This window comes from Larus michahellis, chromosome 11 (assembly GCF_964199755.1).
Source record: "Larus michahellis chromosome 11, bLarMic1.1, whole genome shotgun sequence".
NCBI lineage: Eukaryota > Metazoa > Chordata > Aves > Charadriiformes > Laridae > Larus > Larus michahellis.
The window spans coordinates 4,869,470-4,890,628 of record NC_133906.1 but is presented as its reverse complement, the minus strand read 5'-3'; the positions used below and the strand labels follow the sequence as shown (position 1 = coordinate 4,890,628).

At 37.4% G+C, this 21,159-nt stretch overlaps 1 protein-coding gene across 1 annotated transcript in view; it reads left to right on the top strand.

The window, feature by feature from the left end:
• The window catches only part of DOCK2 (dedicator of cytokinesis 2), a 196,222-nt gene that overhangs the window by 142,776 nt on the left and 32,287 nt on the right, over positions 1 to 21,159 (top strand). Inside the window, exons 30-34 of the mRNA XM_074603976.1 lie at positions 946 to 1,024; positions 6,259 to 6,359; positions 6,455 to 6,513; positions 10,271 to 10,419; positions 20,063 to 20,148. Of these exons, the coding sequence (XP_074460077.1) occupies positions 946 to 1,024; positions 6,259 to 6,359; positions 6,455 to 6,513; positions 10,271 to 10,419; positions 20,063 to 20,148 (474 nt within the window). The remainder of the gene's footprint in view (positions 1 to 945; positions 1,025 to 6,258; positions 6,360 to 6,454; positions 6,514 to 10,270; positions 10,420 to 20,062; positions 20,149 to 21,159) is intronic.

The following is a 21,159-nucleotide window of genomic DNA, read 5'->3' as shown; positions in this document are numbered from 1 at the left end:
GAGCAGTTAGGATTGTTTTCCCCTTGTGTTCACCTCTTTCAGGTTGCAGTATGTTTGCCCTCAGAGTTTTTCCCATAGAAATATTTCAACTTAAAACTTGTAAAAATATTACCTATGAAGCAGAGGAAAATGGATCGTTTGTTTTCAAAGCTGTAAATTGAATGAAACGGAATTATTTGAATAAACTTTATAAATATTTAGAGATACAATTGATTTTTGTTTTACAAATGTACTGTGCTGGAAAGTTAGACAAAGAAATTAGCTTTAGAAATGTGACTTAATCTTGCTGCATTAATAACAAGTGTAAACAGGTGCTGCTTTTCAAGCCAGAGGGATAACATTCACACTCTTCCTCTTGGAAGAAATAATTGTATATTAATTCAGCTTTGGATGTGTTTTTATAATCAACCTGGGGAGGAAGATGAGCAGGGGTTTCAGCCTCCCCTCACCACCTGTGAGGAAACAGAAAGGCTGCACGTAGTATCTTTGAATTGGGAAAATGCAGTGGCAGCTCCTAACTCCTAATGTAAGTACAGGAAGTCTTTCCGCTGTCAAACCCAGGAGGAGGAGGCAGTAACACTCTTGTAAGCAATTCCATTTTGTCACGTAGAAGGTAAAATTGTTTTTGAAAGAATTGTTCCCTGTGTTTTCTCAAGAATGCAGTGCAGTGTGCAGCAGAGGAAAAGAAATGACGTTGTCTGAATTTTTCAAAGGAGATCAAGAAACTTTTTGACAATTGTGTGTTTAATTTTTTTATGTATAACAGACTATAAATAACATGCCATTGCACAGACTGTCATCTGCTGTGTCCACGTGTGTGTGAACTCTGCTTCTTGTAGTGTGTTCAGTGTTTAAATGGGCTTCCATCAACATCACGCGTGGTTGGTTGGAATAGATTCCCAGAGATTACGTTCATTTACCTGTATCATTCCTTTTCTTTTTTAGGGTGTTCTTGAGAGCCATCAACAAATTTGCAGAGACAATGAACCAGAAATTTCTGGAGAATATGAATTTTGAGGTCCAAGTAAGTATTTCGGCTTCTCAGTTGAGTTGAGGTAGTATGTGAGGTGTGATCATTCCGGTCTGTCAGAGCCCCTTCGGGTACTTTATGTCGGTATCAAGATGGCTGTTGATTTGAGTGTGGCAGGATTAGGCCATCTTTGATATGACCTGAAAATTATACTTCAATTATTTATGATAAGGCACTAAACCAGAGGATTTTGTGCTGTGATTCTCTCAGAACCGGCAAGCAGAAAACTCATTTTTTCTTAGCCAGCCAAGTGCATTCAGAAAGGCGATCTTTGATGTGCTGCACGTAGCCCGTACAATGTCACTCCTATGTATGTAGGGCAGAAAGAGCTTAACTTTGTTTGATTCCTAGAGTATTTAGCACTTAGATTTTTATTTTTTTAACATGTAGTCTTCCCTGATAAGTCTATCTTTATTTATTTATTTTCCTTTATTTTTAGTAGTTCTTTCTGAAATAATTAAAAATTAGGGTGGGTTTTTATTTTTAGTTTACTCGATAGCATTCTTTGTAACTTAACTATTTGGTCATGCATTTTAGCATTTTACCGTATGTTTGACTTGCTTCAGATAAAAATGAAAATGTCTGTGGTTTTCATATTCATTAAATTGTTACTAAAATGTAAAGACAGTTTTAGAACCAGGATTTGTCACTAAATGCTGCCTGATCATGGCGAGTGCTATACATGGAAAACACACTAGCAAAATATAGTATGAAAAATTATTGTATTTTGCTCTTTATATTAACCGCAGCTAAGAGTAAATGTTTTAAGCTCAAAAATGCTTCCTGATCTAATCTAATCATTAGATAATAACTTACTGACCCTAACCATGAAGTTCAGAGAAATTTCAGGGCTCTGCTGCCTTGATTTCTTGGGGTTTATATTTTATGGTTAATCTTGCAACTTGGAGACTGTTTTAAGTGATTCTACTCTACTGCACGTGAGTGTTTAGGCTTACTATGTGAAAAACTATTTGGATATTGGTCTCTTGGTCCTTAACGTGAAATACCTCAGTCACGTGTAGCTACAGAGCAGTCACGTAAGCGGTTACACCAGAGTTTAAAAGACAATAGTAAAAAGAAAGGTAGAACATTCAGTTCATACTCACAGTGGCCTCCAAGTATGAAATGTAGAGCTTTTTCCTCATTTATTTCATGAAAACATTTGTACATTCAAAAGGTGTGACTTCACAAATGTAGGTATGTAATATGTTAATTAAGATTTTTGAATCCTAGGGAAGGATGTTTCATTTGACAAACTTCGCATTTCTTTTTAGTAAATATCCTTGCTGGAAACTCTCAAATCCTTCACGTATTTCTGATATAGCATCTTTTAGGCTATTTCAATTTGTTACCAACCAATTTGTAGTTTATCATTTCTGGAACACTTGATCATTTTTACTGCACAATGTGTCAGTAATTTTTAAAAGCAACTAAAATAGATCTGGTGGACATCAGTATGCGTATGCTGCCAAAGCCACGCAAACTACTGTAAAGACTGTGTATCTGTCAAAATGTTATTAAGGTGTAACACTGCCTCTTTCAAAAGTTAAAGCAGCAGTCTACACCTGGAACTTTTATTTCAGATAAGTTTCCTGTGGCAATTCTGTGCGCTCCAGGATGTTACCAAACAACCAGGGATGTTGTAGTTCATCACTGAGCCTTGTATGTAGTTCAAGGCAACGTGTTAATGCTTGCTCTTTTATTCGTGACTTGTCAAATATCTGGAGGCTTTGAGTAAGTGAAACAACATTATAGTCAATAAATAGTTCCATCTAAAGAATTCTGATACCCTTTTAATGTTCTTAAGAGACTTAAAAGTAGAACTCAGGGAGGTACCTTACGTTTCTTCTACAAATAAAAGCTCTGCAAACCTTTTAGCAGTCCTGTAAATAGACCTATTAAAAAAGCTGCTACTGGACTAAAGAAGGTCTGAATAATGCAAAGCATGTTTTCTTAATTACAAAAACACAAAACCACATAAAACCCCCACAAACCCCATTATTATCTATACATATTCAGATCCTTGGTAGGTGAAGATCTAAATGTTTTAAAGGTTCTTTTACTGTTTTTCATGTTTACGTTTTTAGGAAAAAAACCCCTATAAATCAGTGTCTTGCAACTACTCAGACTGTGAAAACGTGAATATAGAGAAGCACTTAAAACTAAAGATGTTATTAATTGAAATGAGAAACTTGAGAGGTCCTTTAGTCGGCCTTCTTCATTTTCTGAGGATCAACTTCATCCAAATAATTTCTAAGAAGGATTTTGCCAAACTATTGTAGAGCCTTTTATGCTGAGAGAGTAGTCTGTATCTTTCCTAAAGATAGTGGATGATCCTTGAAGTTACCAAATTTTCTTAAAATGCTCTAAAGCGTTGAGGCATAATGGAGAGGAACAAAGAGTGGAAATAGTAAAGGAGGAATAACTTCAACAGATTTTTCTAACAAAAAATTTGTCTTTTGAAGTCATAGCTTAAATTGTCCTACTCTGCAGTGTAAATCCATGTTTCTCCTACGTTATCAAAAAGAATTGAACAAAAACATCTGTAGCAAACCCCAACGGGTAAAAGGCATTAGTGCAAAAGGGGCCTTGGTTTCAGGAGGGTGTATGAAGGACGCGGCAGCACTGTTTGCCTTTGGTAGTTACCCTGAAAAATCATCCACATCTCCTCCTCTTTGTGAGATGGCTAGAAATTCCTTACTAAATTACTTTCACGTTTTCCAATACAGCAGCTGTCATGTTTTCTAGGGGGCAGGCACATGTCTGCTGAAAAAAAGTGGAATGAGAGATTCTTTTCTTTTGCGTTCCCTCTGCCCTTCTCTAGAGGGGTGCTGGCACATCCGTAGCCCTCCCAGCCTGGGGCTGGCGTGGTTGATGCGGTTGACTCTGCCAATTCCATCGCCATGTATTGAAGTGTTACAGCACAGGAAGGCAGCCTGTGCTCTTACTGTCAGGTGCTGCCTCTCAGTAGGAGTTTGCAATGAACAATTGATAGCTAATTACAGACAAGGTTCCTTCTCAGCTCTAGCTTTGTCTCCCGGTGCTCTGTCCCTGGGTGACAACTCAGCACTGGAGCTCATGTCAAGCAGCAAAGCTGAGTATCCCACAAGTCAGAGCACGAGAGCCCTGGTCCTCTCCTGTCACTGCTGCTTCACTCAGCCCTGCCACATCCCGGTAGCTGCATGTCCAAATGCGCAACATCGTAATGTTATTGTGGGCCTAAGATAAAACAAAGCAGGTCTCTCAAGTATATTTTTTTGATTTTTTTAAAAATATTTTTCTTTCAGCTTTTGCGATTTTTTTACTTTTGAGAGACTACTTTGTCTCACTGGGTTTTAAAGTTAGTTTTGGTACTTAAAAGCTTGCAGGTCCTTAACTTGAATGTGCTATTGAAATGCAAAGGATCGTGTCTTTTCAGCCATCTTTGGGAACGAATGGAAATGTATTTTATAAATAAGGATATTGAGTCTCTAGGGTGTATCTCTGACAGAGGTGGCATTTGAACTTTGAATTAAGTGAATAAATAGACCATTAACTGTAGTAATAAGGCTTCGTTTTTCTTCCCATAATCTAGAACAATTTGAGAAATTTTCCATTTTACTGGTGTAATTGACATATGCAAAGTATATTCCCAACACATCAATAAATACAGCTTCTCAAGGGACTGAAAACTCTAAATTGGTCAAATTAATCTTTTAAAGTGTTTGATAAGGGGGGAAACCAGGCTTTTCAGGGCATAAATAACATCTATCCTGGGGAAAAATGCTCTGAATTAGTATGTACTGTTGGTACTGTCAAAAATTAGATATGAACATGATTCAAATGTTTGTATTAAAGGGGGAAAAAAGCTTCAGCCTTACTAGTGCTCATTTTCAAATGCGGTTTTTGATAAGGCTGTGGTTGGTTTGGGGGAATTCAGAGCATCTTTGAACGGTGTGATAAGTATCAGATTAACAACTGGCCCCAGTGAAACGCTGTTGAGGCTGTGTGTCTGCACCAGGGTAACTGCTCTCTGGACTGTAAATGCTTAAAGGACAGAAAGAGCCCTCCTAAGGGCTTTTAAATGAGCAAGTCTATGAAGGAGGGCTTTCCTTGGGCCTTCGAGGGAGGAATAAATGAAATGCAGGATCTTCACATTACAGAGGGAGTTTGAGGATTTTATTTATTGTAGGAAATACCTGTGTTTTTGAGGTTTTCTTTGTGTGCTGATATCTATTTTTCCTGGTTATTTGTGCACAAGAGAGTTTTCCAGGTTATAAAGGACAGAGGTCACTGAAATTTTTGATGAAACGTTATCTTTCTTAGCTGATTAATGTGGGTTCCCAACCTGGGGTTGTATTTCACCATTCAAAATTGAGGGCTCTGTAATACTGTTATATGTTTTGTTTCCATCCTTTAAATTACCACTGAATACATTTACTGTTGCCTTTCTGCTGTCTGCTTGATGCCTACTACCTACATTTTTACATGCAGCTGAATTTTTAAGAGAAGTATCTAAAGCCATTGCTGACTGCTTAGAAGCTTCTGAAAATAGTATTTACTTCCTTGAATCGTGTTTCCTAGTGAAGTTCCTTTTTCCCCTTTCCTTCTCTAGCGTGAGCGCGTAGTACCTCGCTTTGACTGTCTGGAGAACAAGTCATTTGCTTTCAGAAACAACGGGTTGCGCCCTGGAAATATAAGGGGTTTTCTTCTAGTTCAAGTTACATGGCTCAGGACTAATAGTAGTTATCTAGGGATGTCTTTTGTCCTTGTTTCATGTAGAGAGCTCTTAACAAAATATATTGGAATGTCACACGAATCGTTTTTGAATTAGAATCCAAAGAGAAGCCAGCAGATACCTTTTGAAGTAGTTCTCGAATCCAGTGTAATTACATTGGGTGCCTTTGGCTCCAGGTTGTTAAGATTCACCGGCATGTAAGATATTTCACTGGCCCTGCTCTGGTTCATGGCTTAATGTTGGTAGCTAACGAATCCCATATGAATCTTTTTTAGCAATATTTATTCAGCTGCTCTGTCTTAAGAGCAAATGTGTAGTTGTGGTTATTAAAATTCATCTTTCTTGCTTTTCTGCTAATAGCATAATACTAATGATGTACATCTTTGCATAATATAAAAATCTCGTGTTGCTTGCATCATTTGGTTTCATAAATTGTTAAGCATTATGCATAGTTTAATATTATTCCTGCTTTTCTCAAAACTGTTATCATTTCCTTATATTCAATTTACAGCTGTGGAACAACTACTTTCATTTGGCTGTGGCTTTTATTACCCAGGATTCACTACAGCTAGAAAACTTTTCTCATGCAAAATACAACAAAATCCAGAACAAGTAAGCAAAAATGTATACTTTAGCTTATGTCTTTAATTTTATAGTAAAGTGATGATAAAGATAATGATACATTTCATATTTCTTTTTTTTTCTAGATATGGAGATATGAGACGTTTAATTGGCTTTGCTATCCGTGACATGTGGTACAAACTTGGTGAGTAGGCAAATGAACTTAATTGCAGCTGAATCCATAGCGTATTGCTTGTTTCATTCAAAAATATCTGACACGAATTGCTTTTGTAAGTATTTCTGCTATTTGAACTTATAATATGTTTTCACTTCTGTGATGAAGCTTGGAACTGATGTGAGATACTGTTCGACTCCTGCCTATTTTTTATTTCGAAGAGAGCTCCCAACCTTCTCTCAGATTTCAAAGATGGCTGAAATCAGAAGATTTCAGAAACCTTATTTTGCTGAAATTGACAACCAGAAAAATTTTCCCTGAGAAGGTTACCGCTCAGGCTGAAGCTACAGTTCCAGAAATTAGTAGGCTCATATTTGGAAGCTGTCTGGATTAAAATTCCAAAATGTTTTTACATTTATTGTACAGTTGTGTCCTGCTACTGCCCCTTTCAGAGCTCATAATAGAGGAAACAATAACGTATTGTTCTATGAAAATATGTATTATAGAGGGGTTTTTAAATATACAATGAAGACAATTATGATGATACTTATGATTATACTTTGAAATGTAAGCTGAGTGTCTAATTTCAGCCAGTTAATCATGAAAAGAGTAGATTTCATCAGTTTAACAACAGAAAGAAGACAGAGAAAAAGGCTTTTACAACCATTCTGTCTAAGATCTCTTGACCGCAAGCCAGTTCTGGACTTTTGTTCCCGTGTGCCACTTTAGTGGAGTGCTGAGCACAAGCTAACAGTATTTTTCCCTATTTCCTGAGGTCCTCATTGTTCTGACTCAGCTAAAATGCAGGAAACTTCATCCAACTTGTGTAATCTCTATGTATTAGAAGTTTATATTTTAAGAATGGTGTGGAATCTTCTCAGTGCCTGCAACAAAAGAGCATTTTTTTCCCAGTAGTATCAATATTTTTTGCATGTTATTCAAATTTCATCAAAAGTACACCCACAGTATCTGAAATTTGAAGATACTTGAATTAAAAGGATTGCCTTTCTGCATACAAGGCAAGATTTAAAGTGATTGGCTGGAAGTGAATGGGAAAGGAGAATTTATTCTGAACTAAATACCAAGCATACAGAAACCAACACACAGAATTCAAGTGGACAGTGCATTGTTTGCCTTCCTCTGCTATATAGTCTACTGGTTTATTCATAAATACAATGCAGTGCAGCACACATCTTTGTCTCCCCTGATATACCATATTTATTGCAAAGAAACGTCATCTCAAAATGGGGATATTTTCTTCCCTCAGTGAGGTGGCAATACCTCCTGTAGAGGCAAAAGTAATTCCGTGTTTCTCCTTTTAGCGTGTTCACGTTCTAGTAGTCACCTTTCCTCTCGCCTCTGAGTTGGCCCAGTAAGTTTTGCAGTGTGTTACAACCTCTGACGCAGCAATGTGCGAGGTAAATAAGCGTTGGAGAGGCCATAATGTCACATTATTACACAAGGAAGCCAACTATGATTTTCAAAAAGCACTGAAAGTGATTGTTATTAACTGTAGAACATTTGTTTTATCTTGGAAAATTTTTGAAAAGTTCTTCTATTAGGACACGTGCAATTTCTTTATAATCTCTATTAAAACATTCTAGTTTCAAGGTGTAGCAGCGTATCAGTGCTTGCCTGGAGACTTTGGATGTTTTCATCACCTTGCACATACTCCTTCTGCTGACATATACCCCTTTCAGTTTTTCTTTTCTTAAATTTTTTATTTTAGTATTTTTAGTAGAATTTTTTTTAATGAATCAGTATACTCTCATGTATCAAAAAGATGTAGTCAAGATTTCAAAGGATTTGATACTTCTGCTGAATAATTGGCAGACTCTCAAATGTTTTCAGCATAGTCATTAATTTTCTAGTTTAACACTATTGTCCTTTTTAATATTGGTAGGTGTAAATTTGAAATTAATTGTTTTCAAGTGAACTCTTGATTCTAGAGCCATTAACATCTGTTTGTTAACATAAAATTTCAAGTTTTCACTGTACTACAAAGTACAACAAATCTTGCAGAAGAACTCTGCCACCTGTGTGTATTGCAGGTTTGCTCTTTGCATCCTACTTACGCTGAATCTGAGAGTCTGTGTTAAAAACAGCAAGCGCAATGGCTTTATAAAATTTTAAGGGCCTTTAGCAGTTTTGTCTAGCATAATGTTGAAGACCAAAGGATTGTTTTCTAATATCCAAATGCATTATTAATTTATTTAAATAATATTGTCTTATATACCCAATGGAAAAAGCGAGGCATGCAGATTGAGAAATGTTTCAAACTAATATATAATAGTTCTCACTTAATAATACATGTCCCTTCCATTTATTCTCAATAATTTCAGGCTCCTTTCTGTAGCTTTAACAAAAAGTGATCTGCATTCTGAAAAGCAGTGGAGCATCTTAAGTATAAACCACATTTGAGGGATACATACACGGCAAGATTGAAACAGGCAAATGCTTGTCAGGATCTCATACTGTGACCTCGAGAGAGCCTTTCAAATTATAAACTGACTTGCCTTGTGCTCTGGGGCAGATGATCTTCCTTTGTCCACTTCAGCCGTTCAGTCTTTGTGAGGTTGGAGGAGATGTCACTCTTAATTCCTGAAATGGAAATAACAGGTGCTGATGGCCAGATAGTCTTCAAAAAGCCTTTTTTTAATATATATTTTATTTATTTAAAGATGTGTGCTAAGGTCTTTTGGTTTTAAGTGTAAGATTAGTCTCCCGGTCACCTAACTGAAAGTTTCTCTTTTCTACTCATTGAAGAGGATTGTGTGGGAGAGTGAAGATTTTTAGAGGTGAATGGATAGCTACGTAATGCATGAATTTCTGTGCGTTTCAACAATTACAGACCTGTAAGGTCTAATACATCTAGGTATTGGAAGTTATTCAGTTGTCCTAAGATTCTTTTCAATCTTATTGACATTACTGATTTAAGTAGGATTAATAATGATTTTAAGCATCCTGAGTAGAAGAAAAAACCACTGAAGTCATAGTTCCGTTATGCTTAGAGTTACGTTAGTCTGGCAACCATATGCGAGGAAAATCAGAATCAGATTACTGTTTAGTTATTGAACAAGTCTAATTGTTCGTGAGAATACGTTATCTTTTTACAAGGTTTAGACAGTATTGACATTGTTACGCAGGTCGTTGGATTTTGATGCTGGTCTGTTCCACATATCAAATTTTTTTCTTCCCCAAAAAACAATCAGCATTTGAAGAACATCTTGGACGTGGTTGAATTTTTTGCAGATTTGGATGTTCGTTGGCAGCTGATGTAAGACTTGTGCTACAAGATAATTTTGTGGGGTTTTAGGAGTTGTGTAGATAGGGTTTCTGTTATTGCTTTCAATGTTGGATGCATTGGTTTGATTTATTGGTTACAATGTTTGATGTTATTACGAAATGAAAGCAAGTAATGTTTTTCTCCTTGGTAAGCCAGAAAGGTTACACCATGTGGCGCTCCCATAGTGATAGAATATGGGGGATTCTTAGGTTTTTTTATCACTCCAGGTATTCAAAACGAGATGTCAAAAGCTGAAAAACTGAAATGTTCACTGAACATGTTAACTAAGCTGGCATATGTATTTCTGGCATCTTAGAATGAGACGATATCCATTAACATGCTTAACAGCTTTTGAGAAGGAATGGAGATGAGTGGCTAAGTTGTAAGACTTTACCAACATAGGTGATTTAAAACACTGCTTTAAATGATTGCATGTCCTAAATGTTTCCCTAAATTTTTTTTTCTCTCCTTTCAAATAACCAATTTGTGTTTCTGTTTCAGGCCAGAATAAAATCTGCTTTATTCCGGGGATGGTTGGACCCATCTTGGAAATGACTCTTATTCCAGAAGTTGAACTACGAAAAGCCACAATCCCTATTTTCTTTGACATGATGCTGTGTGAATATCAAAGGACGGGAGAATTCAGAAAGGTAATTACAAGCACTCTGTGTGAAAATGCATTAAAATGCCATGTGATCCATATCTTTCTGCTAAATCTTTGTTGTGTGGGCTTTTCTGATTACAGAAAGTAAAATCCAAAATATTAAGAACAAAAGGAAGAGCTCTTGTGCAAGTGAGAGTGGGCTCTCTAGAGTCATTTAGTTGGACTTAAGTAAAACTTTCTTCACAATGACAGCAATAATGCGGTGGAATTGGCACCCAGAGAGGTTGCAGGATTTTTATCACAATTTTCAAACTTCTACTGAAAAAGATTCTAAGCAACAAGACATGATATTGAGGGCAGCCCTCGGTTAAGTAGGGGTTAGAATTAAATGACCTCTAAGGGTGCTCTCTAATCTAAATTTTTCATTAAACCCCTTCCTTGTAAAATAGATATCGATAAGACAAAGCTTCCGATTTTTAATACAGAATATCTGACAGAAGTAGCAGTGAATAGTTAATTATGTATTATCACATTTCTCAGGAAACTCTAACTTTTTAAAGGATTATTGTGAGAGAAACAACCACTGTGAATAGCTGGCATTGCAAAAATGTTCTCTACAGTAATTTTGAAAAGAAAAATTATTCTTAAATCACAAGTATTAAATATTTTTGACTGGTGGAATAGAAATAAGGATGGTGGGATAGGACATTTGGGAATGTAATCTAAATCTGCCACCGCTTGCTGTGTCTTCCTGAGCAGTGAGTATCTGTCAGTGTCTTTCCTAGCTGACTTTTCCATTCTCTGCAAGCTCTTTGGGCATACGCTTCCCTTCATGGGAAGTTTTACATTGGACATTCAGGCTTTGTCGTTACACAAACTAATTCAGAAGAATCTGTGTAATGGTGAGTGGCAAACAAAAAGTCGTGATTTTAGACATCCGTAGGAAAGTAAATATAACTACATGGCTCCTGTACCCAGCTATGTTTCATACTTTAAATCATGTGGGGTATTTCTGTGTCAACTATGTGTGGAGCAAACGGGCAGATGGATTTTCTGTTTTGGTCTATATTCCACAAATCGCAAAGCAAAGCTTTTGATTCAAGACCAAGATTAAAAACCACTTTGCGTCTGTGCATCTGTTCCCTACGTGTCCTAATAGTCCTATATTTGCCTTCTTAAAATGTTTTCCTGCTCTTGGCTTATATTTCGTCTCTTGGGAGAGATGCACAGATCTAGACAGACCAAAAATCCTCAAAACTCATCAGTCATACTGACCGATTAAGAACATCAGCTTAGGAGCCTGGAAGATGCCGGACACTTAGCTGACCCTTAAATCACTTCTTATGCTAATACAAATAAGTTTCAGGTGACATTTTTTTTGATGCCGAGGAACAAGGACATTCATTTTATTGCAGCTTAAAAATAAGAGGTAATTTTTATCAGATGGCACTGTTTGATAATTGAGCAGCTGAGTCTCATTGGATTCTAATGTTCTGCTTTAGAAATTGTGATCCAATTACTGGTCAAGAATTGTGGGGTTTATTCTCTCCTTTCCTGTGGATGAGGTAATTGAGATAAATTTCCTAAACTTGGATCTGTAAGTTTGCCCATTCTGGTGCTTTAAAAAAAACGCATTTTAAAGGGAAGGCACATTAAGTTTTATTACTTAAAATTGTTGCCATCTTAATTAGAAAAGGCAAAGAATTAATATGAGCGGAAAATCATTTGTTGCACAAACACGTAAACTCTAGCTTTTGCCAGTGGACAATTTTCGTATACAGATTGGCATTTAGTATTATGAAGGATATTTTCTTAAAGCTCTAATATAAGATTTTGAGAATCATAATGTGTTATTTCAAGACTGCCTTAGGCACTCGGGAACCTAGCTTGACATTCAATTAAAACATAATTTTGCTGAACTTAAAAGTAAATAATTTATTTCTAATCTAATCCTTTCTAATGAGAGAGGGGGGAAAAAGCACAAACAGAGACATTTTCACTAGTTGAGTCTGTGCTGGCACTGGAACTAGAGCTTGTCTGGTGTCTGACACGTAATTTAATAAACTTTACCAAAAAAGACTGATTTTGTTAACTTGATGTGGACTGTTATCCACATCATACCTGTGGATATAACAGGATATAACACATAACTCTCCACTGTTATGAGACATCAGCGTGGCAGTGCTCCCGCCTGGGTGGACAGACGTATTACGTTGCTGCTAGCTCAAAAGTCTGTGTCCTGCTTTATGTACACGATATACGTGTGATCAGGATAGAAAGGTATTCAAATTCATCAAACAGGAATTTTATTTCATTTGGCTATTTCTAGGAAGTCAACTAATCCCAGAGAAAAGAAAACTCCACCTCTGGTTATCTCAAGAATGACGTACTGTACATCAGTGTTGAATGGAATGGGATATGTACGTAGGCATATGGCATACTAAGGCATTTTTGTCACAATCCTTGATTTTACTTTGCACATGTAACTTCCAGTCACCCAGAAGGAATGTTATATAAGTTTGTAATTTTAACTCTAATTGAAGAACTAGGGAAGAAGCCATTAATATCTACTAATTGTAGCCATCAAGGCTCTGTCTGTCATTATCTCAGAGAGCTAGGAATCTTGGAAATGCCATTTATCCAACTCTGTTCAGTGTCTGTGGATAGAATTAGTGCTCCAAATATATCTTCTGCTTCACAGATAGAGGGAAGCTTGTTGCCTCTCTGTTGGACACAGAAGAATAGAATCCCATCCTCCAAATGCTGATCATCCATCTTTCCTTGAAAGGAAGACTTCCCTAAGCAAGACACATCACCAAGCAATCTAGTAATATTTGTTCTAACTGAGAATTTGAGACCAAAAGCTGGAAAAGACTTAGAAAGAGAGAGAGATTAGCTCTTTGCAGAGTAAATGAAAATACTGAAATAAACATGGATTCAAGTTACATTAAGGATTTAACTTGGCTTAGGAAAGATTAATTCATCTGTGTTTATATTTTCAGCCAAATAAGTAAATCTGTTCATGTTTGGTATTTTCAATTTAGTGTCTCTCCTTGGTTCCAGCAGTTGCTGAAGCCATCTGGGGAAGTTTTCTCTATTTGCATCCCTTCCTGACTCTTGCTGGTCTGTGTCAGAAAATCGTGCTGACGGATGGTGTGTTCTCGGGCTTACACAGCTATTAGTTGGGTTAGAGGACAGATATTTATTCTTAGTCAGCCTATTGGAGTCTTGTATCTTTCTGAGCTACCGGCTGTAAAAGGTTACTACATGGGTGAATGTAGGTGTTCTCAGCAAGCTCCTCTGGTGCAAGTGATTTATCATTGCTGTAAATACCCATGTTTCTTACTCTCAGTTCTTGAAATTTTATTATGCGTGAGGATTTCAGAAGGATGTGAGATCATCTCGTTAGCAGAAACCAAGTTTGTACGGCTTGGTGCTTCAGACCGGTCCGTGTATAAAAAATGGAGATCTTTCGTGCTTTGGTATTGAAGTGTGTTTGGATATGGAGATTTCTTGAATCTATTAGATAGACAAGCAGGTGGCTTTGAAGCCAAATTAGTGCCAGTGACAATTAGGCACACTCTGTTTAAGTTAGAGGAGAAATACCCCTTCCAGGGCTTAATTTTGGCACAGACACCTTAAAAGTTTATTCTATATTTCTGCCAACTTTTTTATTTATTTTGGTTCAAGGAACCGGCTTGTTTTGCAGCTCGTTGAGAAACTGCAGGAAAGATGCTTAGGAAGAGTTTTTTTTGTTCAGATCCAGCATCTGTGAAATTATTGCCTCTTAGAGAAGTAATCAATTCTCTACCTGCTGAATCAGTACTAGGAAGGATTTAAGAGCTGGATGATTTTTAACTGGTGCTTGACTTGCACTATATTCACAGATTTCTGTCTTACTCCAATAAGTCCGCAGACTTCAGCTCTAGAAAATGACTGGATTGGATGTTTTTGTTTAATATTGTCTTGTCTTGAAAGTGCCCTGTAGCTATGTTACCCACGTTACTAATACACATATATATACTAATACATATATTACTTACACATAGAAATGAATTCTGAGCCCTTTAAACTTCTTTTCCAGCCTGGACCAGCCACAGTAATTTTTTTTTTCCTGTTTCTCTGTAATTCAATGATAGCTCTTTATTCTCTAGTACTGGTATAGTATGTGCTGTTTCACTGGCAATCTTTAATTTGTATTCTAATTACAGAGAAAGAGCTAATATTAGAGTAGCAAAACCTGCCAGTAACAGGACAAAGAATTGTTCTGGATCACAGACTGTTGGTACTCCCAACAAAACACAATTCTTTGTGGCCTGCAAAGAGAAAACAAGGTTCCCTTTTATTTGACACTCCTATTAAAAAATAATTAAGAAATAGTACTAGTGTAGTAGTCCTTTCCTTCTACTTAAATCAGAAAATAGGATTTCTGTTTCTACTGAACAACTTAGTTTTCTCTGAGAACATTTTGGGAAGTGTCTCTTAAACGGAGATGTTGAGATCTGAAATCATTAGATGTTTTGAGGAACAGTGTAGAGCCTATTCAGTAGCCACAGAGATGAAACATTCACTGCCAACTTCTGTTGACACACCGGATGAGTACGTGCTGCTGGAGTTACTCCTGTTCTGCTATCAGTGGTTCCCATGTGCATACCGTACAGGTGTCCAAATTCACATTCAGCTTGACCTTTTCCATGTAGGCATCCCACTGATAATAAAAAGCAACCTATTTTCTCAATTTTCCCCTTCATCCAGACAGCAGAATATTTTAACCATTCTGTGCCCATTTAAAACAGGGCTATTGGTTTCTTCATGAACATTATTTTCCTACAGAGTCATCTTAAAATCTGTTATACCTGCTGCTGAGCCGGAGAAGTCACCTGTCTGTGCCATTGTATGGCATGTATGCAATTTGTATCCAAGTTCTTGTGTCTCACATCAACCCTGTGAAGCATTTAAATATTTCTATTTGAAGCGTATCTGCCTGGTGCTGCATTATAACCGTACGAACAGTTATAGTTCCACACACCTACAGCTGTGGTTTTGTAGTTTTGACTTGGTCTGAGAAATATGAAGTGGTTGAAATTGCGCCTTCCTCCCTGCCCCCCTAGAAAAGAAGCACGTATCTTTATTGCCTGATTTTCTGTATCTAGCTTTTTGTGTGATGAGTGTAGAAGTTAGGCCACCCAAGACACTGTTTCAAGCTCCTTGAAAGCAGCGGCAGCCCACTTCAGTCTTCTGTCTAAAGAGCAGTTACCAGCATCGGGATGACCTGGTAGGTGTGGGGCTGGATGCACAGCTTCCTGCTGTCTTTGGTGAGTACTGCTTGAGGAATCCTGGTGGCGGTTCTTCTGGTGTGCAGCTCGCTGCTGGGAGAGGGTGGAACCTGAGGAATCCTACAGCCAATGGGTAGCAAGCATGTAGTACCTGTCAGTCATCTTAAAACTCTGAATTTATGTGGATTTTTTTTTTTTAGGTTGCTCTCAGGAATAGATCTAAGGATGTTTAAATAGAGCTTTTTACATATTATGTAACTTTGAAATCTTTTTGTTTGAGAAGTTGTTTTAACACAATTGCACTTGATTTTAGGGGCAAAATCATTTGATTTGCTTATATTCTGGAATAACTTTGATGTTTGACATTTGCTGATCCTGTTTAGCCGAATGTCAGGACAAAAATGAAGGATATCAGATATTCAGGAGAAAAATGGGAATTACTTGGCCTTTGTTCTTGAGAAATGCTGAGTAATTTTTCTGGATGAAGAGTTTTAATCGTGACCTACTTGAAGGAAGTACATGTAGTACCATGTTTTCAGTTAGAATGTCACGTTCTCTGCAACTGAAGGAACTGTGCCTCCCAAAACATGTCTGAAAGATACGCGTGACCTGCTTGGGGTTCTGAGGGGAAGAACTATTTTGTTATATGTACCCTTGGGCTTGGCTTCTTCAGCTCAGGGCTGAACTTTTTGATGAGGATATATTTAGAGTATGGAAAAATATCTTGCATTGCAGTTATCTGCAATTATTACCACCTCTAAAATACTATAGAAATTCTTTCTACCATGAAAGGCTTCCGGTTCTCTCATGGGGTGATCTGGAGCCCAGTCTGCCAAAGCTCTCAATTACACAGAAACACTCCCCAGAGAAAACAGAATTATTCATATACTGAAAACTGTGTGAAAGAAAAAAAAACACGAACATTTTCTGTTTTACCACAGTGGTGAATCCTCTGTCTTTTTTATAGTGCTTTTAATAATTATATCCACGTAAAGCAACAGAGCTTTATTTCAATGCAGATCTCATAGCTTTTTAATGCTTTCTCGGTGCCTCTTGATGGGTTAATGGCTTGTCTGGAACCTTGTGGTAGGTCCTTCCCACCTCCCTTTGAAAATGTTATGGCAAGGTTTCTTTTCTCTGAAGCCAGATCTTTCTTGGAGACAAACTTTGGCGTAGCACCTGGCACAGTCTGGTTTAGACTTATTTCCTGTTGTTCTCCAATGGATTATCTGCAGCCTTCCGCACGTTCCTCTCACTAGCGCGTGGGCTTACTCTTGGAGCACGAGCGATCTTCCATTTCTAGTGTAGCTCCAGGTGACTCAGATGGCACCAGAGCAAACATAAACAAGCGGGCGTTCCTTTCTGCTGCCTCACCACGCGGTATGGAACCATGTGAAACACTCAGTGCTTACATGAAATATTAGAAATAAAAAAAAATATAAGTTTTGCCACACCTGAGTAATTTATTCATACGATATTCAAAGATTTTAGTAGAAATATTGGGGTGAGGGCATTGAGATGTGTTGTGACTGCATAAAGAAGACATTGACAGCCACATTAGAAAAGTTTAAAAAAGTGTTGGTATTAAAAACTTGTAATTCTCTCACTGTGCAGGTTCTTTACAAATCACTATCAAGCTGTTTTCTCATCTGATGATATCTGAACGTGATACAATTGGTTGGAGGAGAACAAAAAATGGCTATAGCTGCACTAAGACTTTGAGATTCACGTCTCGCCCTTCTTTCAGCGGGATCCCAAAATGAACCAGCAGCTTAGGGACAGGGTTTGTCCAGGCTGTCAGCAGCGCTAAAAGCCCAGACTGTGAATCAAGCTGATGAATCTTGGAATGCTTTTATAAATTTTAGGGTTTTCATATAACAAGCCAAAAAGAGATGTCAAGGAATGAAGAATCAAAGCAAATGATCATGCAAGAGGCTTAGAAGCGATGACGGTGTTCAGGAAAAGCTGAGCACAGAGCGAGGTCAGACTGGCTTAGGTGACCAGAGAATGAATGTATTGCCATTGCAGCTAGAGCTCGAGAGGGGTTAATAGAAGAATGGCTCTGCCTCGAAGGGGATTTCCATCAATGAAGTGCTTACATTTGTGCTGAGTTTCCAGCCTGCAGGTGCAAAAAGATACCGGCTTCTTCACAGCATAATATTTGAAGCTTGGGAAAAATTATGCTAATGGACTGGCTGCCTTTTAGTGATTTATTTTTATTTTTATTTTACATCTTAAAACCTGCAGCATTTTAATATTTATTGCTGCTAAGCTTATTGAAATAAATTATTTTCTGCCGTGCAATATTTTTATATTAAATTAATTTTAATTATTTTTCTGTTTTCCACTATTGAAATAACCAGTTAGGTTGTTTTAAAACACTTGAATTTTTTAGTTCTTTTTAAAAAAAATTGTTTCACATCATGTCTGAACAGCAAAAAAAGGCTAGAACAGACAGTAATTTGGTTCAAAATGCCTTGGTCTACACTGGGCAATATTAATGGAGTATATTTTCCTTGCAACCCTCTCCCAGTAAATTTCCAACTGACTTTTTCTTGGGGTTTTTCTGTTGTTGTTGTTGTTGTTTTTTTAATTCTTCTCTGGTGCTTTTCATTTCGTATTGAGAAAAAAAAACAACTCACCTTTTGTATTTGTGTTACAAGTATGATACATAAATATCAACTATTTGAGGACATATTTCAACCTGCAAATCTTAATGCTTTAAGGTGCTTGGAAAAGGTGGGGGGAAGGAAAAAAACCCTAAACAAATCATATGCATGTACTAGAGTTTCCAGGTTTTAATTGCCTGGACCTGAATGCAGCCTGCATCGTATATGGTAAAGGCATCGGTAACTAATTACAAATTCGGATCTAACCACGTTAGGTTGGATTAACCCTTTCAAAATGATACAGCAGTTTCCTGTGTATGATGTATTGCAAAGGCTTTGAAATGACAAATTACATTCATGTATTTATATTGCAATAACACAATAACATTTTAAAGAGGCTTTATATAATGAAGGTATGATGCTGCAAAGTGCTGGGTTAAAATATAATCCGACATGTGTTTGCATTTCTTGAAGAGGTAATGGTATATTGCTATGGTCTGTTAGCTAGAAATTCTCCAGAGGTGTTGCCAGAGTTTATTACACTTTAAAGATGTCAGGCTATTGTCATTGACAATTTGCACACATATTTGTAACAACAATTTTGCAGGTTGGCATTAGTTTCCCAGATAATTTTTCTTTACCTCTGACAAACTTGAAAAATAGGTTTTATCTTTTTCTGAATATTGTGAGATATTGTTCCCTTGCTTAATTATGTAAAACTACCCGGAGATACAGGGTGTAACAGGAACAGCAAGTAAATAATTTAGAAAACATCTTCAGATATCCAGCTTCAAGGAATTTATTATAAGGCCTGAGCCCAGTAGTTAAGCTGAAGTTTCAAGGCCAACTGTGCAGACTGGGATGTGGCGCTTCTCACGGAAAAACTTCTTTACAGTGAGGGTGACAGAGCACTGGAACAGGCTGCCCAGGGAGGGTGTGGAGTCCCCTTCTCTGGAGATTTTCAAGACCCGCCTGGATGCAGCCCTGAGTAATGTGCTTTAGGCAATCCTGCTCTAGCAGGGGAGTTGGACTACATGATCTCTAGAGGTCCCTTCCAACTCTGAAGATTCCGTGATTCTCAGTAAGCAAAGTTTGGGATAAAAGGAAACCTTTTAATTTGGCCTTGGAGTTCTAAGAGTTGGCGGATTAGTGATAGCTAACAAGGTGTGACCAGTGGAGACGTATTAACAGGTTTTCTCTCTTCATATGCGCACAAGCTGCATAGGTTCTTTTTCAGTTCGGAGAGTGGCAAAGGGTACTTTCTGACCTTACAAGTAGAGAAATGAGGCTGATGATGGCTCCAAATGAAGCAGTGGCACAACTGTAAAGCAAAACTGAAAAAATGATGCAGTAGAGAGGAAGGAATACTACTAACTGCTACTAACTACAAAAATAGCTTCCTTGCTGGTTTTGTTTACATGTCGCTGTTTCCTAATTAGGGTCTAGATAGACCTAACAAATAACAAGTAAATGGGGTATCGCATACTGTAGGATTGTTCCTATTTTATCTGAGTGACAGTCATTCTACTTACTCTGAACCCCTGCATTTCAAATCAGAGATGTTCTATGAAAACCCATGATGCAGATACTGTAACCCGTTTCCTCAGGTTCTTTTATCAGTTTGTACTAAGAAACAGGTATCTGGAGATAGTCAGATGTGCGCTGTTCAACCGGAAGATATTCACGTGTTTAAGCCTTGGGAATATGTGCTATAACTCTACAAAGAGACTCTCTTGATGCCATATTGCGATGTGTTTGACCTCTGGGTATCTGCTCAGTGTTTTGATTGTTCTTTCTTTATTAGTTTGAAAATGAAATCATTTTGAAGTTGGACCACGAGGTGGAAGGAGGACGAGGGGACGAGCACTACATGCAGCTCTTTGAGTCCATGTAAGTAGCGCATGAGAAGAAATGCCTTCAGGATGTGGTTTTATCTGCAGTCCTTACCACTTCTCAAGTTGGTAACCTCACTTAAGAATAAAATAGAATCTTAGCAGCTTTTTTTATGAAGGGCCTGGCAATAGCATACTGTTTCATTAAACCTGGTTTGAAGTGTAGTTTTGCTCATTGAAACTATTTTCATGGTTGTTTTTCAATATTTTGTGCTCCAGCTAAATTATGAAGAAATTATACCTAACCTGCAGTTCTCTATCCAACTTTCAAGCCAAGATAATTAAATATTTACCCCACTTTTTAGTCTTTCCCCATTTTTCTTTGTAACCTTTCTTGGTTTTGTTTCACACTAATAAGAAGGGATTTTGAAATGCCTTACTTGCTTTTCCCGATGTCTAGATTGGACTCCAATTCTCTAAATTAACACGAAGTGACTATCCTGGGATGAGAATATTGCAAAGTGCTACAGTTTAATAAAAATATTTCTAACAATCCCAAAGCCAGATATAGCATCTCCTTCTTTTCTTGGCCGCCCTTATTCAGTTTTATTCTCAGACTTACTAGCAGTGGCTTCACTTGTGGCAGGTTGTGTGTGTGATGTTTCGGGCAGCGCTGGAATCCCTGTGCCTGCCCCTGAGAATTTGTTCCTAGCTTTTGCCTTAGGCTGCAACAGTGAGAAACTACGTCACCCATCATACACTTTCTCAAGCACTGAGAACATAATAGTTATTAAGCAGTTAAGCACAGGCTTTGTGACATTTGAGTGTGTATGTGTTTGCTCTCAAAGCCTGCTACCTTGGATAGATTGTATTTTTGGGTAGGGGGTAGCAATCTGCAAAATCCCATCCCTCACCAGGGGAAGCATTAAATCTTTGTGTATACCACAGCGGATAAAGGTCTACTTTCAGTGACAACGTAATTTTGTAAAAAATACTGAATTATATAATAAATAATATGTGTACGTTATCATATATAAACAATATGTAATTAGATTCTAATCAAATAGCA